Below are 20778 nucleotides of genomic sequence, written 5' to 3' on the forward strand. Positions count from 1 at the left end.
GCAAACCCAGGCGCGAGTACAACCCCTGCCAAGGTACCGCCCCAACTCGTAATCTCAATGTTCTTGAGAACATGAAGACTCAGCGAAATATACTGTAGTCAGACATGATGATTCCAAAAGTAGTCGTAGTGCAGTGCACACCTTTTATTACCTAAATATTGCCTTTGACACTCGTAAAAAAATAAATATCTATTAGGAAACAACAAGGGACACACATGTTCATGTGACGAACTTTCATTTAATAGCTTACCATAAAATATCACGTTTACATACATGTCACAGAAATTATTCTACAACAGGCCCTAGACTAGTTCAGATGCAATTCATCAAACGTTAAAAACAAAACCTTGCTGACAACAGGTTCAAGAAATCAACTTCTAGGGTACAGGATAAAAGGAATAGGTAGCCCATATCAGCTCATTATCAGCAAACAGAGGACTGTTATTTGGGAACTGAAAGAGTTCCGTCAGTTTACTGTAGACCGCAGCTCTTTATACAGGCAGTGTCAATGAAACTTTATTCATTTCTTGAGCAATTAAGCGGGGGCAGTTTCTATTCAGACCACTCACACACACACACACACACACACACAAGCACACGCACACGCACACACGCCTGAGTGCCTCAGGCCTTCCAGGAGTAGGAGTAGCTGTTCATGTGGAGCTGTCGGAGGGCGGTCTTCCCCAGGACGGAGGGTTCCTGGAGCTGCTGCACCGTGCCGGGGTGGAGCCCACAGCCTCCGAGCTCCACCGGCTGCTGCACCTGGGGGGGCAGGGGGAGAGGGGGGCTATTGTGTGTGTGTGTATTTCTTCTGGAGTGTTTATTGTGAGACTGAGCGTGTGTCAGTGACGATCCGATACGGATCGTATCTGTATTTTCACTTGTGTACATGGATTGCACGTGTATTTCTATACATCCAATGCACTGACTTGACACGATGGAATAGGCCTCAGTGCTTGGAGAGGGGAAAACAATTGGTGGTGGTGTTCCCTTTGCATGTTGGTGTGCGTGTGTAGCCAGTCATTGGCATCTTTACTAAGTGAACTGGGGAGGATGGAAACACGAGGCTAGTGAGTATTAGCGTTAACGACGCCATTCTGGCAGCACATAAACGATCCACTGCTAAAGATCCAAACTTGTGTTGTTGTTTTTCTTCTTCCAGGTTGAGCTCGTAGGGAAGTCGCCATGCTACAACCGTGGCACCAGTTTTCTTTTGTAGAACACGCCCCGGCGATCAACCGTCGGGCCACTTACACGTGTTAAGTGTTCATATTGTTCGCGGCTCCTGCCTATTTCACAGATGCTCTTAACCGCAGGGCATAGAGGTTGCGTTAGCATGGTACCGGTGGGTACTGGCCAACCTTTGAGCACTATCTACCCTGAAGGGTGTAGTTCAACACTGAGCAGATGTTGGAGGTCTGACCCCCCCCCGGCTCTGTCTCTGACCCCGCGGTGTGGATGTGGAGGAGGGGGGGGGGGAGGGAGAGAGAGGTGGGAAGAAACACCCCCACGCAAGTCGACTCCCTTCTCTAATTCAAGATTGACGAGCAGAGGTCGGACGCCCTGGAATGCGTTTGCTCGCCCGCACAGCCCCGCACCGCCCTCCTCCCCGCCAAAGGAATGGACTCGTTAATGGAACACTTCCATTACTCACTCTGCTATCTGCGATGTCCAAGGGGCCTGCCTTGTTTAGTTTTTTTAGGGAGAATGTAGCTCATTCTGCCTCGGTGCGCACAGTTGAACGGGTAGACAACTCTCTCCTCAGTGTCCGTACCACCCACCCAAGCCATCCAACTGCTATCTGCTTGGCAGCATAGCGCCGCACCAAAGCAGCGTTTATGAAAGGAGGACACGCGCGTGAGAGAGAGAGAGAGACAGAGAGAGATGGAGAGAGAGAGTAAGGGGGGGGTAATGAGCTGGAGATTTGGCATTCCTCTCATGGAAGCTGATCTTCCCTGTAGAATAGCTGCTTCCTGTCTGAGCCCTGGAGCAAGACTACACTGTGAGGAGGAGGAGGGAATGCTTGGGCGCTGACCAGCACGTCCCTCAACGTTGGAACGTGAGTGTGTCCAGCACACACAGATCGGTGTGATTTAAGATAATCTGCAGAGTGTGTACAGGATGTGCTTGAACACGTGTGTGTGTGTGTGTGTGTGGATCTCACCGGCTTCCTGGCCAGCATGTGTACTAAGTGTTTGTGTGTGTGTGGTGGTTATATCTCACGGGCTCCGTGGTGGTGCGTGTGTTGAACACGGCGGTGGGCTCGTGTGTGTAGAGGGCTGTGGAGAAGCCCCCCCTCTGAGCCGGCCGGAGGAGGCGCGTGACGGCGTGGAGGCAGTGAGGCATGATGGGACCCGTGACCTCCAGGCTGCAGACATCCTGGTACCCAGAACGCACCTGGGTCTTCACGTTCACGCTGCGTGCCTAGGACAGGAGGTAAGGAGGAGGATGACGGGAGTTATAAAGAAAAGGAACGGCTCGGCGGTTCGAGAGCATTTGGCTTTGAACCGGCAACCTTTCGATTCATTTCAAATGAATGCACTCCACGACCCATGCGTACGCACGCCGACAGCGCGTGTCCTCACCTTCAGGGATCGGAGCGTGGCTCCTTTGAAGGGCGTGGGGGCCAGCAGGGTGGGGGGAAGGCCAGCCTGAGATCCAGCCCCGGCTACCACACTCTTACAGTTGATGAGGAAGTTGATGAGGGTGAAGGTGTGCGATCCCTCCACACACACCACAGACTCTGGCCTGTGGTCCAGACACACGGCGTCGCGCTCTTTACGACTGGGGGGGGGGGGGGGGGGGTTTGGGTCAAGGAGAAGCCAACCTCACACACACATGCATGGTATGATACACACTCTCTGACATAGGCACACACACACACACACATGTGCAGTAGGATACAGTTTGATGGAGATGTTGTCAGGTTTCTTGATTTGATCCTGCACCCCCATCTCTGTTAGCCAGGAGAATCCACCGTCATCATCTTCATCATCATCATCATCGTCGTCCAGCCCCTCCTTGCCACTGTCCTCCGACAGCCTACAGCGCAGTCATGTGTAAGAATGTGTGTGTGTTCACACAGAGGGGGGGGGGTCCAAAACCGGAACACATCCATGCTCAGGGGCTTCTTATAAATGAGCGCTGACACGGGTGTAATGTCCATTTGAATCATCTGTGTGTGTGTGTGCGTGTGTGTGGAACACTCACTCTGTGTGCTCCTCCTGTTCTCTGGGGGCGTCATGGCTGGTCCCAGCCGGCTCCTTGCTCCTCCTCCTCTCCTCCAGCAGAGGCATGGTGAACTCGATACCTGCCCACACGGATGCACACCTGGTCACGTCATCTCCACACACACTGCCAGGTGGTGCACACCTGGTCACATGGCCTCCACGCACACTGCCAGGTGCACACCTGGTCACATCACCTCCACGCACACTGCCAGGTGGTGCACACCTGGTCACATGGCCTCCACACACACTGCCAGGTGCACATCTGGTCACATGGCCTCCACACACACTGCCAACACGTCTGCGTCTCTGACATCTGTCTGACAGCGATGACTGTGTGCGTGGGCCTCTCCTACGAGAGCCGACGTTTCTCCAGTCAAGGGGGGGGGGGGGGAAGCGGAGCAGTCTCACCCCCGCAAGAGAACAATTTCAGGGGGCCGAGCGATAACCATAAGCACCAGTGTTTCCCACACATAGACTAATTTGTGGGGGTGCGCAACAGAATCAACACCGGCCACCACATGTTGCGTTTTTTTTTATTTTTTTTTTTACCGCTATTTAGGTTAAAACACGCAGCGTATTCGTTCAGCTGCATTTCCTTTCCCTGCTCTCCCTCCGTCTCTGTCACTTATGCGTCTTTCTCACATACACACACATTCACAAGGTCAGCACACATAAACAACGATGCATACATACACCGTTCTAGTAAGACCGACAGCTATATCAGCGAGCCTTCAGCATCAGTGCCGTAGGTAAAGGCCTAGGAAAGTTGGGGCTACTTTTCGCTAGGTACCTACGAACATGTCTTAATCGAAAGTGCCCCTTCGTTCTTTTGGTGAGAAGTCTCAGGAGCTAACCGACCCGTTAAATAGCTAGTTATTTAGCACTAGCGTTGCTACCTGCATGTGCAGAAATTATTTGTTTGTTGTTGTTGCGTTTGTGAAGGTGTGAATCATTTTGGATTAATATTTAAAATAATAAAGTTCTGTGTAACGAATTATTAACAAAGGAATTATTTCGACTCCCCCCCCGTCTGACATGAACCAACCCCCCCCCCCCGCCGCAAATAGCTTTCTAATCTGTGGGAAACACTGAGCACTGATAACCATAGGCACTGATAACCATAAGCACTGATAACCATGGCCGTGTCAGTGCAAGGGGGGTGGGTGGGGGTGTCACTCACCCTCTGCCTTCATGGCCTCTCGCAGGCCCCTGGTGGTGGGGGAGAGGAGGGCGGAGATGCTGCTGGAGCCGCCCAGGCTGGCGGCCCGGAACAGAGCGGTGAACTGGTAGGAGCACAGGTAGAAGTAGGGGCACAGTCTGGCCTTCAGCAGGCTGTAGAGAGAGGACAGACTCACCGACCTGGGAGGGGGGGAGGGAGAGGGACAGGAGACGGAGAGGAGTCAGGAAATGATGGAGAGAGTGTGTGTGTGTGTGTGTGTGTGTGTGTGTAGCTGAGGGTGGGTTAAAGACACGGCATACACAGAAGACAACTGGAGAAGAAATACGCTGCTAGTTACACAGGGAAATGTGTCATCAAGCTGGAATATTTTTTTTTGTGGAAAATTCCCCCCCGCGACTTAACGACCTCACATCCTCTCAAGACGATAAACGCCCTCCCTCCATCTCCTCTCACCATTCGCTCATCAGACACTGCTGCAGGGCCGGGTCCTGGGCCCAGGGGCTGTTCTTCCCCATGAAGCTCCTCTCGGCTCCCATGCGGGGGAACAGGGACATCCAGGGCAGGGAGGGGTGCTGCCAGTACTGCAGACACTGCTGGAAGCCACTGCGTAGCTCCGCACACGACCGCGGCTCCTGGGGCCAAACAGCAGAGCGAGGTGAGGGGCTGCACTCTGAGCGTACGGACTGACTATGCGACGACGTACGTGGTTCCTGGGAGGGCTCGGGGGTTAGAGGTTACCTGTATGCTCTGAGGCAGGGCGCTGTACTCTGCCCTGCAGTGCTGGCTAAGGCCCTGAGCCTCCTCTTGTGCCTTGGGCTGCTCCGCCCAGGAGAAGGGGAGAGGGGAGGTGAAGAGGAGGCGTGTTTTCAGGCTCCAGTCGGCGGGGTACTCCACACACACGGGGGGCGCTATAGAGCTTCCCACACCAGCCTGGGGACTCTGGGAAGTGGGAACCATATGTTTTGTTTACATTTGAGATGCATTTCCTTGCGGTATATCCACAGTTGTATTTTGCATGGCTACCAAACTGTACGCCTAATCCCACACATGATCCAATTATAAAGACAAATGTGCCCTCCTTCACTCCTTGAAGAAATCTTATTAGGACAGGTGGGTGCCTACAAGTTCCTCATTATTCATTTATCACATCAAATAATAAGTAGTGAAGGAGGTAAAGAAGGAAGGCTGACATTGGATATTCGTTGAGAAATGGACACGTATGTGACAGACACAACCGAACATAAAGGTGAAAGAGCTACACACTTTTAATATGGGCGTTCTCTCCTCTAGGAACATGTCCTCATCTTCCTCAAACAGAGAGTCGTCTTCTGAAAGTGAAGGTTGCTTCTGAAGGTGACGGAACAGAGGACAAGACAGAAGTTAGCATAATTACGTCTTACTGGAACACATCCGACACTTAGTGGCAAGTTAGTCTTCGCTGGCTGCAATAACGTACTATGAGAGAACTTGAAATAATGACAAGATAGAGACTAAAAACAAAGACTGCTAGCTCTGCGCGAGGTGTATGGAGTCATACCTTAACTGACACGCCTTGTTCTCGTTTTTCTGCCAGGATCAGTCGTTCGTTAAAAGGCAGACTGCCTCCAAATGCAGTAGCCTCGGCCTTTGTTGAAGTTTCCCCCTCCACTGCCGAGCCTAGAGGCTTGCCCAAGGAGTCTGCATCTTCGTCGTTGTAAATGACCAGTCTCTTCTTTGGGCTGTTGTACGTGTTCTCGATACTGGCAAAGGGATTTCTCCGCTTCACTCCAGCCCCAGAGCCTGCCTGACCACTGAACAGAGGACCGGGTGAGAACGGCCGCACTCCGGAGGCTCCCTGACCGGGGCTGGAGACTGAACCTCGGCCGCCAGTGCTGACACTCTCGCTGCGGGCTCTCTTCCTCCGCATTCGAAGGATTTCAGCTGGTCGTTTGAAGCTGGGGGAATAACCAGCTTTAGACATGTTCGTGGTAGTTTAGTCCGAAAAATATATAAGAAACAGGAAAGGTAAATCTGATGACTAAATATTCCGTATTGGTTAACTTGCTAGGACCCTGTTGTGTGTTTCTTTTTCCCTCACATTACAAATTTCGCGCGTGACGTGCCTGGTACGTCACTGCGTCTAAAAGGCAGCCAGGGAGGAGCAAGTCTGGCAATATGGCGCCATCTGTTGATAGACATAATCACTTGCAGGGTAGGTGGTCTTCAACACTGCTCCTCAGGGCCCACTGTTCTGTAGGCCTTTGTCTGAGACATTTCCCGGCTCCTACAAACCTGATTCAAATAAATGGGTCGCGTTATGCTCTGCCAAAGCCTAATAACGACCAGTCATTTGAATCAGTAAGAGCAGGTAAACATAAAACATGCAGGACAGTGGGCCCTGAGGACCAGGGTTTAAGACCCACCGTTTTACGTGACTCACTGTGTTTCTGCAAGCTTAGGCCCAAATATAAATATGATCTATAGAATGATTAACCAGAGTTTTTATTTATTTATACCATATGATTATTCCTTGCTGTATTTTGTCAATCTACATTCTAATGGGTTTTAATATTGATTTGTTTTCGGACAATAAATTTGATTTCAGAAGCATCTGTCTCTTACTCCCCGCGTTATATCACCCTTCCCCTCCATCTCTCTCTTGTCAACATGATTTATAGAACATATGCTAATTCATGCCAATGGTAATTTCCCTGCGTTTATCATTATGGTAGGTGATCAATCACGTTCAAAACTAAACCGTAGCCTACTCAACTGACGATAAAACTGTCCATCGATGAAATCCAACGTGTTGGCCAGTTTGTCAATCGATTCTATTCTATGCTCTTTTAATATTTTCACCGGAAAGACAGCTGGATTTGACGTGCCAAGAACTTTCCAAGGTTAGTTGCTAATTGTGTTTTAGGCCTTGAATATGAACACAGTTTTTCTTCCCAAATACGGAACCATAGTAGGCCTTAAAAAATGAGATCGTCAGCCTTTGCCACTGGAGGGCAGTGTTTGCAACGTTCTATATACTTGCCAGGCCTGTCTAATTGTTTTAACGCTGTGGGTATGTTGACAGTAATAACATTCTTAATGATCGCAAACGCATTTAATGACATTAGTAGGCCAAATTAGTTAATTCCAGTCATTTTGTCCCCCCCCCCCCTCTCTCTCTCTCTCTCTCTCTCTCTCTCTCTCTCTCTCTCTCTCTCTCTCTCTCCCTCCCTCCCTCACTGTCTCTCTCGCACACACAAACGTCCAACAATGTCACATTGAGATTTTTCCGAAGTTTTACAGACTCGTGTCTGACTTTGAGGTGAGATGTCTACTGTGGGCAGTTGTGACCCGGTGTCAGTTCAGCTTAGATCCCGCTGCTCTACTTTCCTGGAGAATATTTGGTTTTATGAGCTTTGGCCGGAGTCCTGGAGAAGGATTATAGCACGGTCCTCACAGCCGCACTCAGTGTGCCGTCTGTCTGAACAGGTCCACCTTTATTTAGCCCTGCGTGTGCGTGAATGTGTCTAGCTGCGTGATTGAATGACACATACCCTTATCTGTGTGTATTCAGGGTTATAAAGCCTTTTGTACCTATCAGTGTGCGTGTGTACGTCTAGGACTGCAGACTGGCAATGAGGGCATGCTGAGGCTTGTCTGTTTGCAAATGCTCGTGTAAATTCTTCCCGGGTCAAGAATAGCATACGGCTGTGAGTGTTTGTATGTGCAATTGAGGAAGACCCGAGAATACAAGGACACATACACATTCGGGTCCTTCTTCACAACAATATTTATATTCGTCAAGTAAAACAAAATGAAACGTGAGAAAAGGTGTATATGGCGCTACTTTACACATTACAAATCACTGTGGGTGGCCGTTGATGACCTCACTAGACATCGACAGTGTCATTTACAGTCGAATGTTATGTACACGTGGAGGTGATTCATGAGTCTTGTGCATCCTCTTGACCTCCTCCGAAGACACACCCACACACGCATTCACGCGCTGGCGCACGCAGGCGCGCGCACGCAGACAACCGACATGAGATAGGAGAACCATAGACATTGTGAAATAAATAAATTAAGGAATCATTCAATGAATGGCCTGTGACCAACTGACTGTGTGTGGGTGACAGTTCTGCATCTCTGGAACCAAGAAAGAGCCTTTAATGACCTTTAAACTCTGACCCGGGAACAGTCGAACCTGTATTTTTCCCTCTCTCCAACTATGGTAATCCAGCTAACCAGCTGATGTAAGATCAGTGCATGCGTGTCCGTGTCCGTGTCCAGAGAGCCCCATGTGACAGCAGTCACTAACCGTGTGTCGACAGTGCTCGTCTCACATAGGAAACTGAGTCGGGTTGAAGGAAGGCCGTGGCACACACATACACACATGAGTCACGACGGCGTTTGGCATGAGCAAAGACGGTACATCCACAACAATCATAAGAATGGCTAAGAACCCCTTTAGAAAAAACAAGCGCGGCTGAATTCAGTCCTGTTCATTGCTTCATGCTTATCAGTATAAAATGGCACCCTGTAATTGGTTCCCGCCTAAACAATCATCCTTGATTTGTCCAATAGGAAACCTCCGGTTAAAGTAACCTTTCCCCTGTCATTGACCAGCAGGCCTGTCCATCATCATTCCACCTGTGAGCCACTTTCAATATGGCCGCCACACTGCCTCTGCCACCATATTGGTGGGTGAACTACTGTGACTTCCCTCTGCCTCCACGCCCACACCATCATTCTGATTGGGCAGAGACGGGTGCAGGAGAGCGGAGCCCGTGGATGCGTTGGTGCAAGGTGGAAGGATCCTCGGAGGCGAGCGATCTCCGCCTCCCCCCGCCATCATGGAGAAGTGGTATGACCCGGCCGCATTGCTGTAATACAGGTGATAAGGAGATGAGCTGGTCTGGAAGGGTCCACCTTGGCCCTGAGGGGTGTTTGACGGGTAGGGCGGTGGGAGGTAGGTGTGGTAGCGGCCGGTGGGGGTGGACGCCATGGCGGTGGCCATGGAGAGGCCCAGGGTGCTGTTGGAGACGGGGGTGGGGGTGTAGGTGAAGGCGGCGGTGGAGGGATAGTGCATGCGCGGGTCGGAGAAGCGTCCGTCTGGGAGCGAGGGCAGGGAGGAGAAGGGGCGATCCAGGGTCATCCTGGGGTCACCGAACGCGGTGAGGTCAGGGCCTGCAAGGGGGAAGAGCAGAACAAGGAGATCAGGACCAAAACAAGGAGTTGTTTCTGTGTGTGTGTGTGTGTGTGTGTGAAAGACACAGAAAACAGGGGTCCGAGAGAAAGATCCGGTGTGTGGGGTGCGTTGGTGCGTTTGTGTGTGCGTGTATGTGTGGTGTGTGTATGTGTGGTGTGTGTATGTGTGGTGTGTGTATGTGTGGTGTGTGTGTGTTACCTGACAGGCGGCTGGGCAGGTCACCCAGAGACGAGCGGCTGGGCGAGATGGGCGTGCTGGAGTGGATGGTGGGCGTGGTCATCTGGCCCAGGTAGGGATAGGACGGCTCATAGGACCAGGAAGGGGAGCTCTGCATCTGCCTGGAGTCTAACACAGCACAGAGACCAGAGGGTCACACCTTCACACACACACACACACACACAAACCCAACCCCCGTCACCAGCTCTGTACACACCCCGAGAGGGCCACACACACACACACACAGTCACACACACACGCCTCAGGGTCTCTATTTGTTCCTGTCGGGCATCTGCTGAACAGGTAAAACATGAAACATATGAGATCTCCCTGTGCAACTGGAGAGGCAGTGTGTGAACGTTTTAGACATGGGTGTGTAAAACTATCGACACCTGCTCCCTCGCTCCACACACCTGGAAGAGTATGAGGGAGGAGGGAGAGAGAGGGACAAAGGAGCAGGGAGAAAGGGAAGACAAAAGAAAGGGGGCCGAGATGGGAGGAGAAAAAGGGGGGAATGCATGGTAGAAAGATGGAGGGAGAGATGGTCGGGGATGAAGGAGAGCGAAGAGGAAGTGATTAACTCGGTGCGGGGGTGGACAAGCTGGGGAGGAGGGCCTCACTGAGTGTGTTTGTGTGTGTATGTGTATGTATGTGTGTGTGTGTGAGTGTGCTCTCTCTAAGGCAGCCAGCCTTTCTCCCTGTGGTCTAATAAACGGCAGTGATCACCCGCAGACTCGCAGACAAGAGGTTGTGCGTGCGCGCGCGGGCGTATGTGTGGCGTGTGTGTCTGTGTGTGGCTCCTACGGCCTCGCAGACAGAGAGAGGAAGCAAATTGCGCACAGCAGCCAAGACGTCAGTGGCCTTTTTAAGTGCAGCCAACTCCCCAAAGTGCTACGCGCTGGGCCCCTAGGCCCTGTGCCAAGGCCCCCTGAAGCCCCCTCCTTTCCTGGCTCCCTCCCCAGGCTCTGGAGCTCTGATCTGGGGCAGGAGTCACACATGGCTGGGTGGGTGGCTGGAGGCGGCCCTTTGCATCCGGTGCTGCTGCTGGGGCTGCGGCTCATTCATTTTTACGGCATTCCCACACACATGCAAACAGACACGCACACACACACGGACACAGAGCCGGGAGATACTCTACAACTAATCTGGAGTATGTTGTTTTGAATAGTTTGAATGAGGGTACCGTGTCTAATGAGCAGAGGGGAAACACACACACACAGAGACATGCACACACACATGCACACACAGCTTGAGCACAGAACCCTCAAAGACAGGATGCCAACTAACACTGGCACGAGAGCCATACAGGCTGAACAGACACACACACACACACACACACACACTATGGTTCCAGCTGCCACGGATTTTCACAAAACTGGAAAGAGAGGCAGACAGAGATGGAGGTGAAGAGCGGGTAAAAAAAGAGAGAGGGCCAAGAAGGAAGGAGGGAGGAGTGGAGAAAGGGAGGGGGAAAAGAGAAGTCTTGAATGACTTAATAACGGTTTCCGCTGGCAACCATCCCAATGCTATTTCTGGCCTCGGTATTAGAACAACCCACAAGACAGGAAGCGTCAGGACTTGCCCCTCTCCCTCCTCGCTTCTCCATCCATCCATCCATCCATTCATCTTTCTCTGGTTTTATCCACATCCCCCCCTTTTTCTTCGTCTCTGTATGGCTGTTTATTACCTCCTTACAATCCGCTGCACCTACAGTATGTGTACATTCTTTTTAATATTCCTCCATTTTTCAACCTATCCTCGTGATACATTTACAACACTTTCTAGTCCGAATAGCCATTACGACATAAACGATTGGTCAACAGTTGTTTTGACGAATGTGTATCTTTCATGGTAACAGCCAACCGTTGCGTGAGAAGGTGTATGTTTTGGTTTGGCCTAGAGGACTTTTCACACAGCTCAACTTCCTGTCAGCTAACTCTCACTTCCTCCTCCTCTCTATGGCTGCATCTTTACTTCAATTTTTGATCTGTAGGCATTTCTGCTTTATTAATGATAGTGACAGTACAGGAGAAACTAGACAGACAGGAGAGAGATAAAGAGAGAGAAAGAGAGAGAGAGAGATATACAATGACATGCAGCAAATAGCCATGGCTGGAATCGAACGCGGGCCTCTGTGGTAAAGCCTTAGCCTACGGGGTTTGCAATTCTACCCAAAGATACCCTGCTTCCTTCCTTCTGCTGGTTAGTCACTGACACATGCACAGACTGACACATGCACAGACTGACGCCAGCGCGACCGCACACCCTTCTGCGTGCACGCACGCTCGTCGATACGCACCCCTCGCAAGCTAATTCCATCCCGACCGCAGATGGGGAGAAGCGAAACAGAAAACCGTGTTTGTATGTCAGAGAATGCGAGTCCAGGACTAAACCGTCGACCACAATGGGATCGGGCAAAACCACAGAAGAGGAAGCACTGGTACTTGAGAAAAACAGACCCCCTACGCACGCACACACGCAGCTTTCAGACACAAACCGTCAAAAACGTCTACTCTTAACGCCATGCGCGTGAAGCCTAAGGAGGTAGATGGACCCACCTGGAATCTGTGAGTGGGAGGGGCTGGTGAAAGGGGCGGGGTGGAGGGCTGGCCGGGTGTTTGGCGTAGGGGCGTGGTGATGGTGAGGGGGCGTGACCCTCATGGTGTTCCGCCTTAGCTGCTCCAGCTCGCTCAGGCGCTCAGAGAAGGCCAGCGCGCCTGGCTTTACGTCATCGAGCTTCTGTCTGTGGCCTACACACACACACACACACACACAGACGACACAGAGTTAGAGAGACGGCATCGCACGCACTCGCACACAAAAGGGGATTCGTTTGCACACGCCCGGGAGCAGATCAGGTTCTGCCAGTGGTCCACGATGACAACTTCTAGAATCCTAATCGCCGTAAATCCCCTATCTCTCTATATCCATGCTGTGGAACGCCACAGACTGTCAAAGGCAATGGGCCCTTTACATCTTGATTCGTGGAGCCCATTTTACAGACAACGGTCGTCACAGACATGCAGAGAGGGATGAAAAGAGGCTGGTCGGTGTGCTGTGAAGGGTGAGGAGACGGGGAGGGGAGGCGGGATGGAGGGATGCAGTGTCAGAGAGAGAGAGAGAGAGAGAGAGAGAGAGAGAGAGAGAGGGAGGGAGAGAGAGAGAGAGAGAGAGAGAGGGAGGGAGAGAGAGAGAGAGAGAGGGAGAGAGATAGACAAAAAGGACAGCCAGCAAGAGTGAGTGAGTACAGCCAGCTTGCCTCAGCTGTGAAAAACCATCACTCATCTTCATCCGCCCACCCAGACATGTACGCGTGCGCACACACACACACACACACACACACACACACACACACACACACAAGCACAGAGCTGGTGCGTTGGGAGGAAGTGGTGCTGTAACTAGAGCCTGTGTCTCAGCCCTTTGAAGCACACGCCAGAACCTCGAATCTGGCCAGCCACACACACACGCACACACACACACACACAGACTCTGAGCCAGCCAGACCGTTGACAAAGTCTCACGGCGCCCAACATCAGATTCCCAAACCGGAATAACAGACCAACGGGGAGTCAGAATGTTAACGGCTGCGAGGGCCAGACGCGCTGGGCTAGAGAGTCCCGCCGCGTCACTCCATCTTCCTGCCAGACCCCCAAATAGAAACCCGACCATCCGCTAACCCTCCAACGCAGCCCCAACTCCGCCCCTGGCTGTCAGACCCATTGTTGTCCTAACACTGAATGTCGATGGGCACGCGGGATGAAGACAATCACGAACGATTCCGATGCTAACGAGGATCGCTGGGATGGAGGCATCGAGGAAAGCGGGGATGTCAGTGACTCGGATGTCAGTGATGGTGATGATGGTGGTGATGATGGTGAAGAGGAGGAGGAGGAGGTTGAGGAGGATGAGGAGGAGGAGGAAGAGGTGGAGGAGGATGAGGGAGAAGGAGGATGAGGAGGATGATGAAGGAGGAGGAAGAGGTGGAAGAGGAGGAGGAAGAGGTGGAGGAGGATGAAGGAGAAGGAGGATGAGGAGGATGGTGAAGGAGGAGGATGAGGATGAGGAGAATGATGAAGGAGGAGGAAGAGGATGAGGAGAATGATGAAGGAGGAGGAAGAGATGGAGGAGGATGAGGAGGAGGATGAAGGAGAAGGATGAGGAGGAGGAGGATGAAGGAGGAGGAAGAGGAGGATGAAGGAGGTACTCACGTCGTGGCTCGCGGGGCCCATCCACGGTGATCTTGATGGCCCTCTGGTAGGTGGCCACCTGGGGGGGGTTGGTGAACACGGTGATGGTCAGAGTGAAGCTCTTCCCTGGTGGAGGAAGAGGGGGTGGAGGGTGGGGGGGGGGGGGGGGGGGCCAAGAGAACGACAGAGAGAAAGAAAAGAAAACGAGGTCGTCACTTGTCGGGCCTGCCGTACACACCAGATCCCTCGCGTCACGGTTCACGGACGCCATGTTGGCCGTTTCACGTGGACCGCTCACTTTCGGCGGTCCTGTCCTTTATTGCGAGGTACACATTGTGTCCCACAACAGTGCCTTAAAGTCTGGCCTTTTCCATTGTAAAATAAGTCTGCAGGCTGCACAGCTAGACACCATATCCTCTATCTACCCGTCCCCATCTATGTTTAGTTTCCCTCCCTCCCTCCCTCCCTCCCTCCCTCCCTCCCTCCCTCCCTCCCTCCCTCCCTCCCTCCCTCCCTCCCTCCCTCCCTCCCTCCCTCTCTCCTCAGATGGCCTGTGTCTGCTCCGTACATTAGCACAGCCTCAGACAGGAATAACCCCGGGCCAGAGAGATATCACAGTGAGAGCTAGACCCCATGGCCCCACGCCTATTTACTCCTCGTAAACACACATGTAAACACGCACGTAAACATACACGTAAACGCGCATTGCAGAGCGCGAGCGGACACGCGTGTGCAAGCGCAGACGTGCTCGTCTGCGAACGCGCGGGCAAATGTGAATGTGTTTATGGCCGTGTGTGTGTGAGTGTGTGTGTGTGTGTGTGAGAGAGAGACAGAGAGAGACAGAGAGAGAGAGAGAGAGAGAGAGAGAGAGAGAGAGAGAGAGAGAGAGAGAGAGAGAGAGAGAGAGAGAGAGAGAGAGAGGGAGAGAGAGTGGGCTTGAGTGAGCCGCCGCGTGACTAATCCAGTCAGTGAGTCTGGCGTTGAGAGCACAAGGCCGACTGTCTGACAGTCTTGTGTGTGCGTGTGTATGTTTGTGTGTATGTATTGTGATAGTGTGTGTACGTGTGTGTTTATGGACGTATATATGATCCATCTATGTATGTATCTATTTATGGATGTGTTTGTATGTATGCTTTTTCATATGAACAGCGTATGTGTGTGTGTGTGTGCGTGTGTGCGTGCGTGCGAGTGTGTGTGTGTGTGGAAAGAGGAGAGGGGGGATTTCCGATATTCTCCCTGCAACTGTCCATCACTCAACGCCAAGCTTGGGTGTATTGTCCAGTACAAAACCACACACACACACACACACTTGTTGGCCACCATGGAGGTACGGGCACCCAGGGAAGGCAGGCAGAGGCTGTGCCAAGGCTGGAATAGAGTTACCACACACAGACAAGCGAACGCCAACCTAGAGCTGGGCGTCTGTTACAGCACACACACACACACACACACCACCTGCTGACCACTGGGAAGTCTGTGGCCACACACACACTTGGAGACGACCAGGTGCTAATGTTTCTGTGAGAGCACACGCGAGGGATCTGAACTCCGTTTGGTTGCTGTACCACGACAAAGCTTCATTTATCATTATGGGGTTTGGGTTCGTCGCTCAATACTGAGAAGATGTGTACAGACACACACACACGCAGTCTCTCTCTCTTGCACGCACGCCGCACACACACAGAAGTTGCCATGAATATGCAGTTTTAGCATCTGTTAGAGAGACATGAAGTCTGAGAGGCACACTGCTTAAGGGATATCCCCTGGTACAAAGCTGTAGTGTTAGTGTGTGTGTGTGTGTGTTAGTGTGCGTGTGTGTGTGTGTGTGCGAGAGAGAGAGAGTAAGTCATGCTCTAGTGTATAGATGTGAACGTCGACAAAAATGTGCAATTCTGCACAAATGAATGGATGGAGGGAGGGAGGGAAGGATAGATGAAGGGTGGGGTGGATGGAGGGAGTGTCCTTGGCCAGTTTAGTGATCCACCATGACTCACTGGGAGCCCAGAAAGTGAGGACGAGCGAGAGAGAAAAGGACGGAGAGATACGGGAAAGACCAAAAGGAGAAAACGGTTGCAAACATCCTCCTTTGTTGCATCGGCAAGTACGTCATGGAGAGGGGTTGATAGAGGGATACGTGGCGCAAAAGAGAGAAAGCGAGAGAGAAAGGAGAGAGAAGGAGAGAGAAGGAGAGAGAAGGAGAGAGAAGGAGAGATTAGGAGAGAGAAGGAGAGATTAGGAGAGAGAAAGAGGAGAGAAGGAGAGAGAAGGAGAGAGAAGGAGAGAGAAGGAGAGAGAAGGAGAGATTAAGAGAGAGAAAGAGGAGAGAAGGAGAGAGAAGGAGAGAGAAGGAGAGAGAGAGAGCTGCTGTGGTCTTTGTGGCCCGAGGGGTTGTCAGTCTGTCGGTCTGATCAGACACCATCACTGCTTGCCTGCGTGTGTCTGTGCTCGCAAGACAGGGTGTGGGTGGAGGTGAATGCATAGGGTGCGCATGTGTCTGGGTGCGTGCGTTGGTGTGTATATGTGTGTATGGCCATCGTGTGTGTGAATGTATGGGCGAGGGTGTGAACGGGTGACTATATATGAGCGTATGAGTGTGTGTCCACGTGTTGTCTTGGTGTGTGTGTGTGTGTGTGAGAGAGAGAGGCTTTTCCCCTGCTTACATTTCTCCAGGGCTTACAGTACAGAGAAGACTGTTTACTCAGGGTCTATCTCGCTGTAATCGCCCCTATCAACAGAAGGCTGCTTTTGTCTGGTTACTCACACGCGCACACATACACACCTTACGTATGTGTGAAAGCCCCTTTAATCTCGGTGTAAGTATGTGTGTGTGTGTGTGAGTGTGTGCGTTGCAAGTCCAGGCTTGTTGACTTGTTGCACAGGGGTAGTCTGTTCATCACGGTGGTTCCTATCTGCATTGGCCAATCACAGCTGTCTTATCGACGTTCTGAATAAAACTGCCCGTGTGTGTGTGTGTTTCCCCGAAGTACCAGGGACTGCAGTTTTGTTTGTGTGTGTGACGAACATGGTGTAAGTGAGAGGTAAGGCCCAGAGGAAAGGAGGAACTATGCGTGAATAAGAGAGAACTGCATGCACGCACACACACACACACACACGCAGGCATCATACCGTCTGGTTACACCACACAGGTTCCTTCTCTAATCCACTACACCATCCACATCTGACAGGCGAATCCATCTCCCGACATTCTGACCACAACACCACCGTAAAAACACCACAATTATGTGAGTGGATGTTGGCATGCGTGTGTGTGTGTATTCATGTACAGTATGTGTGTCAATGGGGGTGTAAACTTCCATTAAGCTATGTGCCAGACTGTTGACCTAATAGTACAATAAGCGGAATGAAAGGGAGACACGGAGAGAGAAGAAGACAGACAGAAAGAAAACAGTTTGTGGAGTAACTAATGTACACAGAAGCCAATGTTTTAAATAGATAAGGGCCTGGCATTTGCCTGCATCTGATTCGGAGGCGACAGTCTGTTGTGTCCGTTAGACAGAAAGAGAGAAGGAAGGGAGTGAACAGGAACAGTAAGAGCAGAAAGAGAGAGAGAAAGAGTGGAGACGGAGAGGTTTCGACGGCCGAGTCTCGTGGGAGATGCGTGTCATTTGGACCAACAAAGTTCTCGACAAAGTTCAAATTCAGCCTTTAAATGGGACCTCTGATGAACAGAGGGTCTGATTCTGCTGTTAAGCCCCCCCCCCCCCCATGGTGATATCTGACTGTTGTTGTTCTCAAGAAGAGTTTGTCCTTGGTACAAACTGACTGATGTGACACAGCAGCTAAAGAACACAAACTCCAGAGACATTGCACCGATGAGTCAGATGTGAAGGTATGTGTGTGGGTGTCCATAAGATAGAGAGAGGGGGGGGGAGTGAAGGCGGACAGAGAGACGGACAGAGAGAGAGAGGGGGAGGGGGAGTGACAGAAGGTGAGAGAGACTGATAGAAAGGCGAAGGAAGAGGGAAAAACAACAGAAAGAGATGGAGAGTGGGAGAGAGACAGACAGACAAGCGGGGGGGGGGGGGGGTCGGGGGGGGGGTGTGTGGGAGTATGTGTGTGGGAGTGTGTGTGGGAGTGTGTGTGTACCTCGTCCACTGCGGCCTACGAAGCGCAGGTCGTTGAAGCGGGCCACCTGGTTCTTGATGGCGGCGGTAGCGTTGCGGAGCTCAGCTGAGTAGTTCTCATCGTTGCCTGCCATCACCGTAACCAAGGTACCGTCTGGGATGTCTCCAAGGGCAACCACCTAGAATGGTCATCGCCAGAGAGAGAGAGCGAGAGAGAGAGAGAGTTAGCTACTTTGGAAACATATAAAACAAACAACAAATAGAATTCTGAATGGAAGAAGAACTTTTTTCCCCCCAAGGCAAAACACAGAATGTACTTCATAAGGAAAGTATTTGACTAAAGATCCCAGCACCAAAGCAGAGCCCCATGAGCCTGTAGTGTGTGTGGCAGGCAGCTAGCGAGGGTGGAGGGACTGATGGTGCCTCACTACCGAGGCTCCACACCCAAAGCAAATAGAAGCAAGGAGGGTCATTTTCATATGAACTGTAAACATACCAAAGCATCAACGTGCAAATTTACAGTGGAGATACCGCAAACTGTTCCCTTCAGTTTTTATAGAAAAAAGTCTGCAAAAGCCCTCAATCACACGCACACATACACACACGTTCTAGTATGTGCATGAGGTTGGAAAATACGGGTTTTGGCAATCTTTTTTTAGTTTACATTCTCTGGGCAGCTAGGGGAAGTACGGAAGTCAGACATGAGAAAGAGGGGGAGAAAAGCACACACACACAACCCCCCCCACACACACACACCCACACACACACAGACTCAGACATGAGAGAGATGGCTAGCAGTGGACCATGAAAATGATCTTGCAGAACAAACAATAATAAGGAAACAATTATGAAGCTCTCCTACCAAGCTGACAACAGACCAAAACACTGTGGAAAACATCCTCCATTAGAACTTAATGGCAATGACATCCGGCCGCAGCGTTGTGCATAATGGGGAAAACTCAATCAATCTAATATGTTATTTTTTTCTAAAAGCATATTTTTTTCTATTAGCTCATAAATCTATTTGTCGTAAAGTGCTTGAAAGCCACCCCTCCCTAAAATTAAAATTAATTCCTAGAGGAACAAAAAACGACTATTTGTCATTTGTGAGAATTACCCATTTTGAAAACTATAGAAATTATAATGAAATATAATTAATCTAATTCATTGACACTAGAAATTACACTGGGGTGACAACAGTGACAGATTTGATGTTATTTTGGTAAGGCACTCTTCTTCCGTACATTTTCATGTATAACTGACTTTTGCTTCAATCTTTTAGTGACCAAAAAGTGTAACACACACCCACACACACACACACGTCTAAAGACTGACCTCTCAGCTCACTGACATAAGCCAGACAGTCCAAAAAATTATTCCCTCAATGTCTACAAATAAAACCAGGGCACCTAAATACCCCTGACACGTCCCCCCCCCCCCCACACACACACACACATGCAGGCTTACCTTGAAGGCGATGGGCAGAGTCTTGTTGCAGCGCCAGTGAGTGGGCAGAATTGAACACAGGAAGTTGGGGCTGTCCGTCCTCACCAGCTCTCCCGGGTGGTCTGACAGCACCTCCACCATGCCCCTGTCCGCCATGCGCAGCTTGCTCACCAGGGCAGCGCCACTGCTGTCCTGGGCCCCCAGGGGCAAGCCCTCGCTCACCTTCCCAGATGACAGGGTGGTGGATGGGGGAGTGAAGCGCCGACCGGGGGGATGGTCTGAGGGACACAATGTGGTGGGTGATGAGAAGAGTATACTGAAGATGCAGTCACACACTCTTGTGCACGCTCATCAAGCTCACTCTTGAATGCCGTTTGTACAAAGTTGGTTACACATTCTTCTCATTTACAGATACACAGCCAAGACAATGTTTCATTTTTTTTATCAACGTATTTCTGTCTTAAAATGAAGTAAAATTCTATCATGATCTTTGCCCAAATGTTAATAAAATTAGATAATTGCCAATGGAATTTTAAAGACGTCAGATAAATACCGTAGGCTTATTTAAAGTATAACGCTAATATAATCGGATGTACAATGTCTGTTTATTAAGTTGTGTTTCTGTATTGGAAGTCAGTTATTTTGCACGACTGTAAATGTGGTCGCCAGAACTACTTGAAAAACAAAGTCTTTCAAAATATATATAAAATAACAGTGAACCGAGCCAAACCCGAAGACCTGGAAGCACGTGAAACGTTCCCGTTAAAACCACACGGCGCTGCTTTCTGACAGGGCCCCGGCGCGCGCTGTCGGTCTGACTGTCACTCAGCCAACCACAATCGATGCCACATGCTAGCGGTTTGGAACAAACGGGGGTTTAAAAACCGCCGCTGCCTCGTCTCCAAACACACACTCACAGTGTGCCACGAGACTTACTGAACCCCAACAGAAGTATTGGGTTTACTGTGGTAGGCTACATGGTGAGTGAAGTTCATGAGAAATGGTTTAAGCGAATACTTTGCTCATGCATAACCCAGTATTTGCGTGCGTTGTGTGAGGTTCATCACGGAAACTTAATTTCAGGAGGAAATAAAGCAAACTGTCACTTCTGCGTTGAGTAATGGTTGGTCAAATACGTTCATAGCCTACTGGTTCGGCAAGTAACGGCTGAGCAGAAAGGAGAAGTTCATCGGATGTCAACTGAACGGTTCTCCGTGATGCGTAAAAACAAGCAAGTCATTCATGT

The 20778-nt window shown here is 50.8% G+C and overlaps 2 protein-coding genes across 7 annotated transcripts in view; both read right to left on the bottom strand.

Annotated features, from left to right (window-relative positions):
- Window positions 1-224: 224 nt before the first annotated feature.
- On the bottom strand, window positions 225-6591 carry LOC124474434 (protein downstream neighbor of son homolog). Its single transcript, XM_047030550.1, has 10 exons — window positions 5948-6591; window positions 5674-5757; window positions 5149-5349; window positions 4864-5042; window positions 4411-4589; window positions 3211-3310; window positions 2905-3042; window positions 2586-2784; window positions 2224-2424; window positions 225-762 (listed from the first exon to the last, which is right to left on the bottom strand). The coding sequence occupies exons 1-10, from the start codon at window positions 6368-6370 to the stop codon at window positions 625-627; spliced, it is 1842 nt and encodes a 613-aa protein (XP_046886506.1). The 5' UTR covers window positions 6371-6591; the 3' UTR covers window positions 225-624.
- Window positions 6592-8158: 1567 nt separating this feature from the next.
- runx1 (RUNX family transcription factor 1) overlaps window positions 8159-20778 on the bottom strand; it is a 29640-nt gene continuing 17020 nt past the window's right edge. For 4 of the 6 annotated variants that reach the window (XM_047030564.1, XM_047030563.1, XM_047030568.1 and 1 more), the window contains 6 exons: window positions 19554-19810; window positions 18109-18265; window positions 14023-14127; window positions 12370-12561; window positions 9794-9940; window positions 8159-9573 (listed from right to left, as the gene is read on the bottom strand). In XM_047030564.1, coding sequence (XP_046886520.1) covers window positions 9050-9573; window positions 9794-9940; window positions 12370-12561; window positions 14023-14127; window positions 18109-18265; window positions 19554-19810 — 1382 coding nt within the window. In that variant the 3' untranslated portion in view covers window positions 8159-9049. The remainder of the gene's footprint in view (window positions 9574-9793; window positions 9941-12369; window positions 12562-14022; window positions 14128-18108; window positions 18266-19553; window positions 19811-20778) is intronic. The other 2 variants (XM_047030565.1, XM_047030567.1) reach the window with 1 other exon arrangement.

This window comes from Hypomesus transpacificus, chromosome 12, assembly GCF_021917145.1.
Source record: "Hypomesus transpacificus isolate Combined female chromosome 12, fHypTra1, whole genome shotgun sequence".
In the NCBI taxonomy this organism is placed as follows: domain Eukaryota; kingdom Metazoa; phylum Chordata; class Actinopteri; order Osmeriformes; family Osmeridae; genus Hypomesus; species Hypomesus transpacificus.

What these genes read in the sequence shown, in the direction of transcription:
- LOC124474434 (XM_047030550.1), bottom strand. Translation starts at nt 6,370, where the DNA reads ATGTCTAAAGCTGGTTATTCCCCCAGCTTCAAACGACCAGCTGAAATC. An exon ending in CCACGCTCCGATCCCTGAAG is followed by an intron (nt 2,425 to 2,585) that starts GTGAGGACACGC and finishes CTCCTGTCCTAG; the next exon opens with GCACGCAGCGTGAACGTGAA. An exon ending in CACGCACCACCACGGAGCCC is followed by an intron (nt 763 to 2,223) that starts GTGAGATATAAC and finishes CTGCCCCCCCAG; the next exon opens with GTGCAGCAGCCGGTGGAGCT.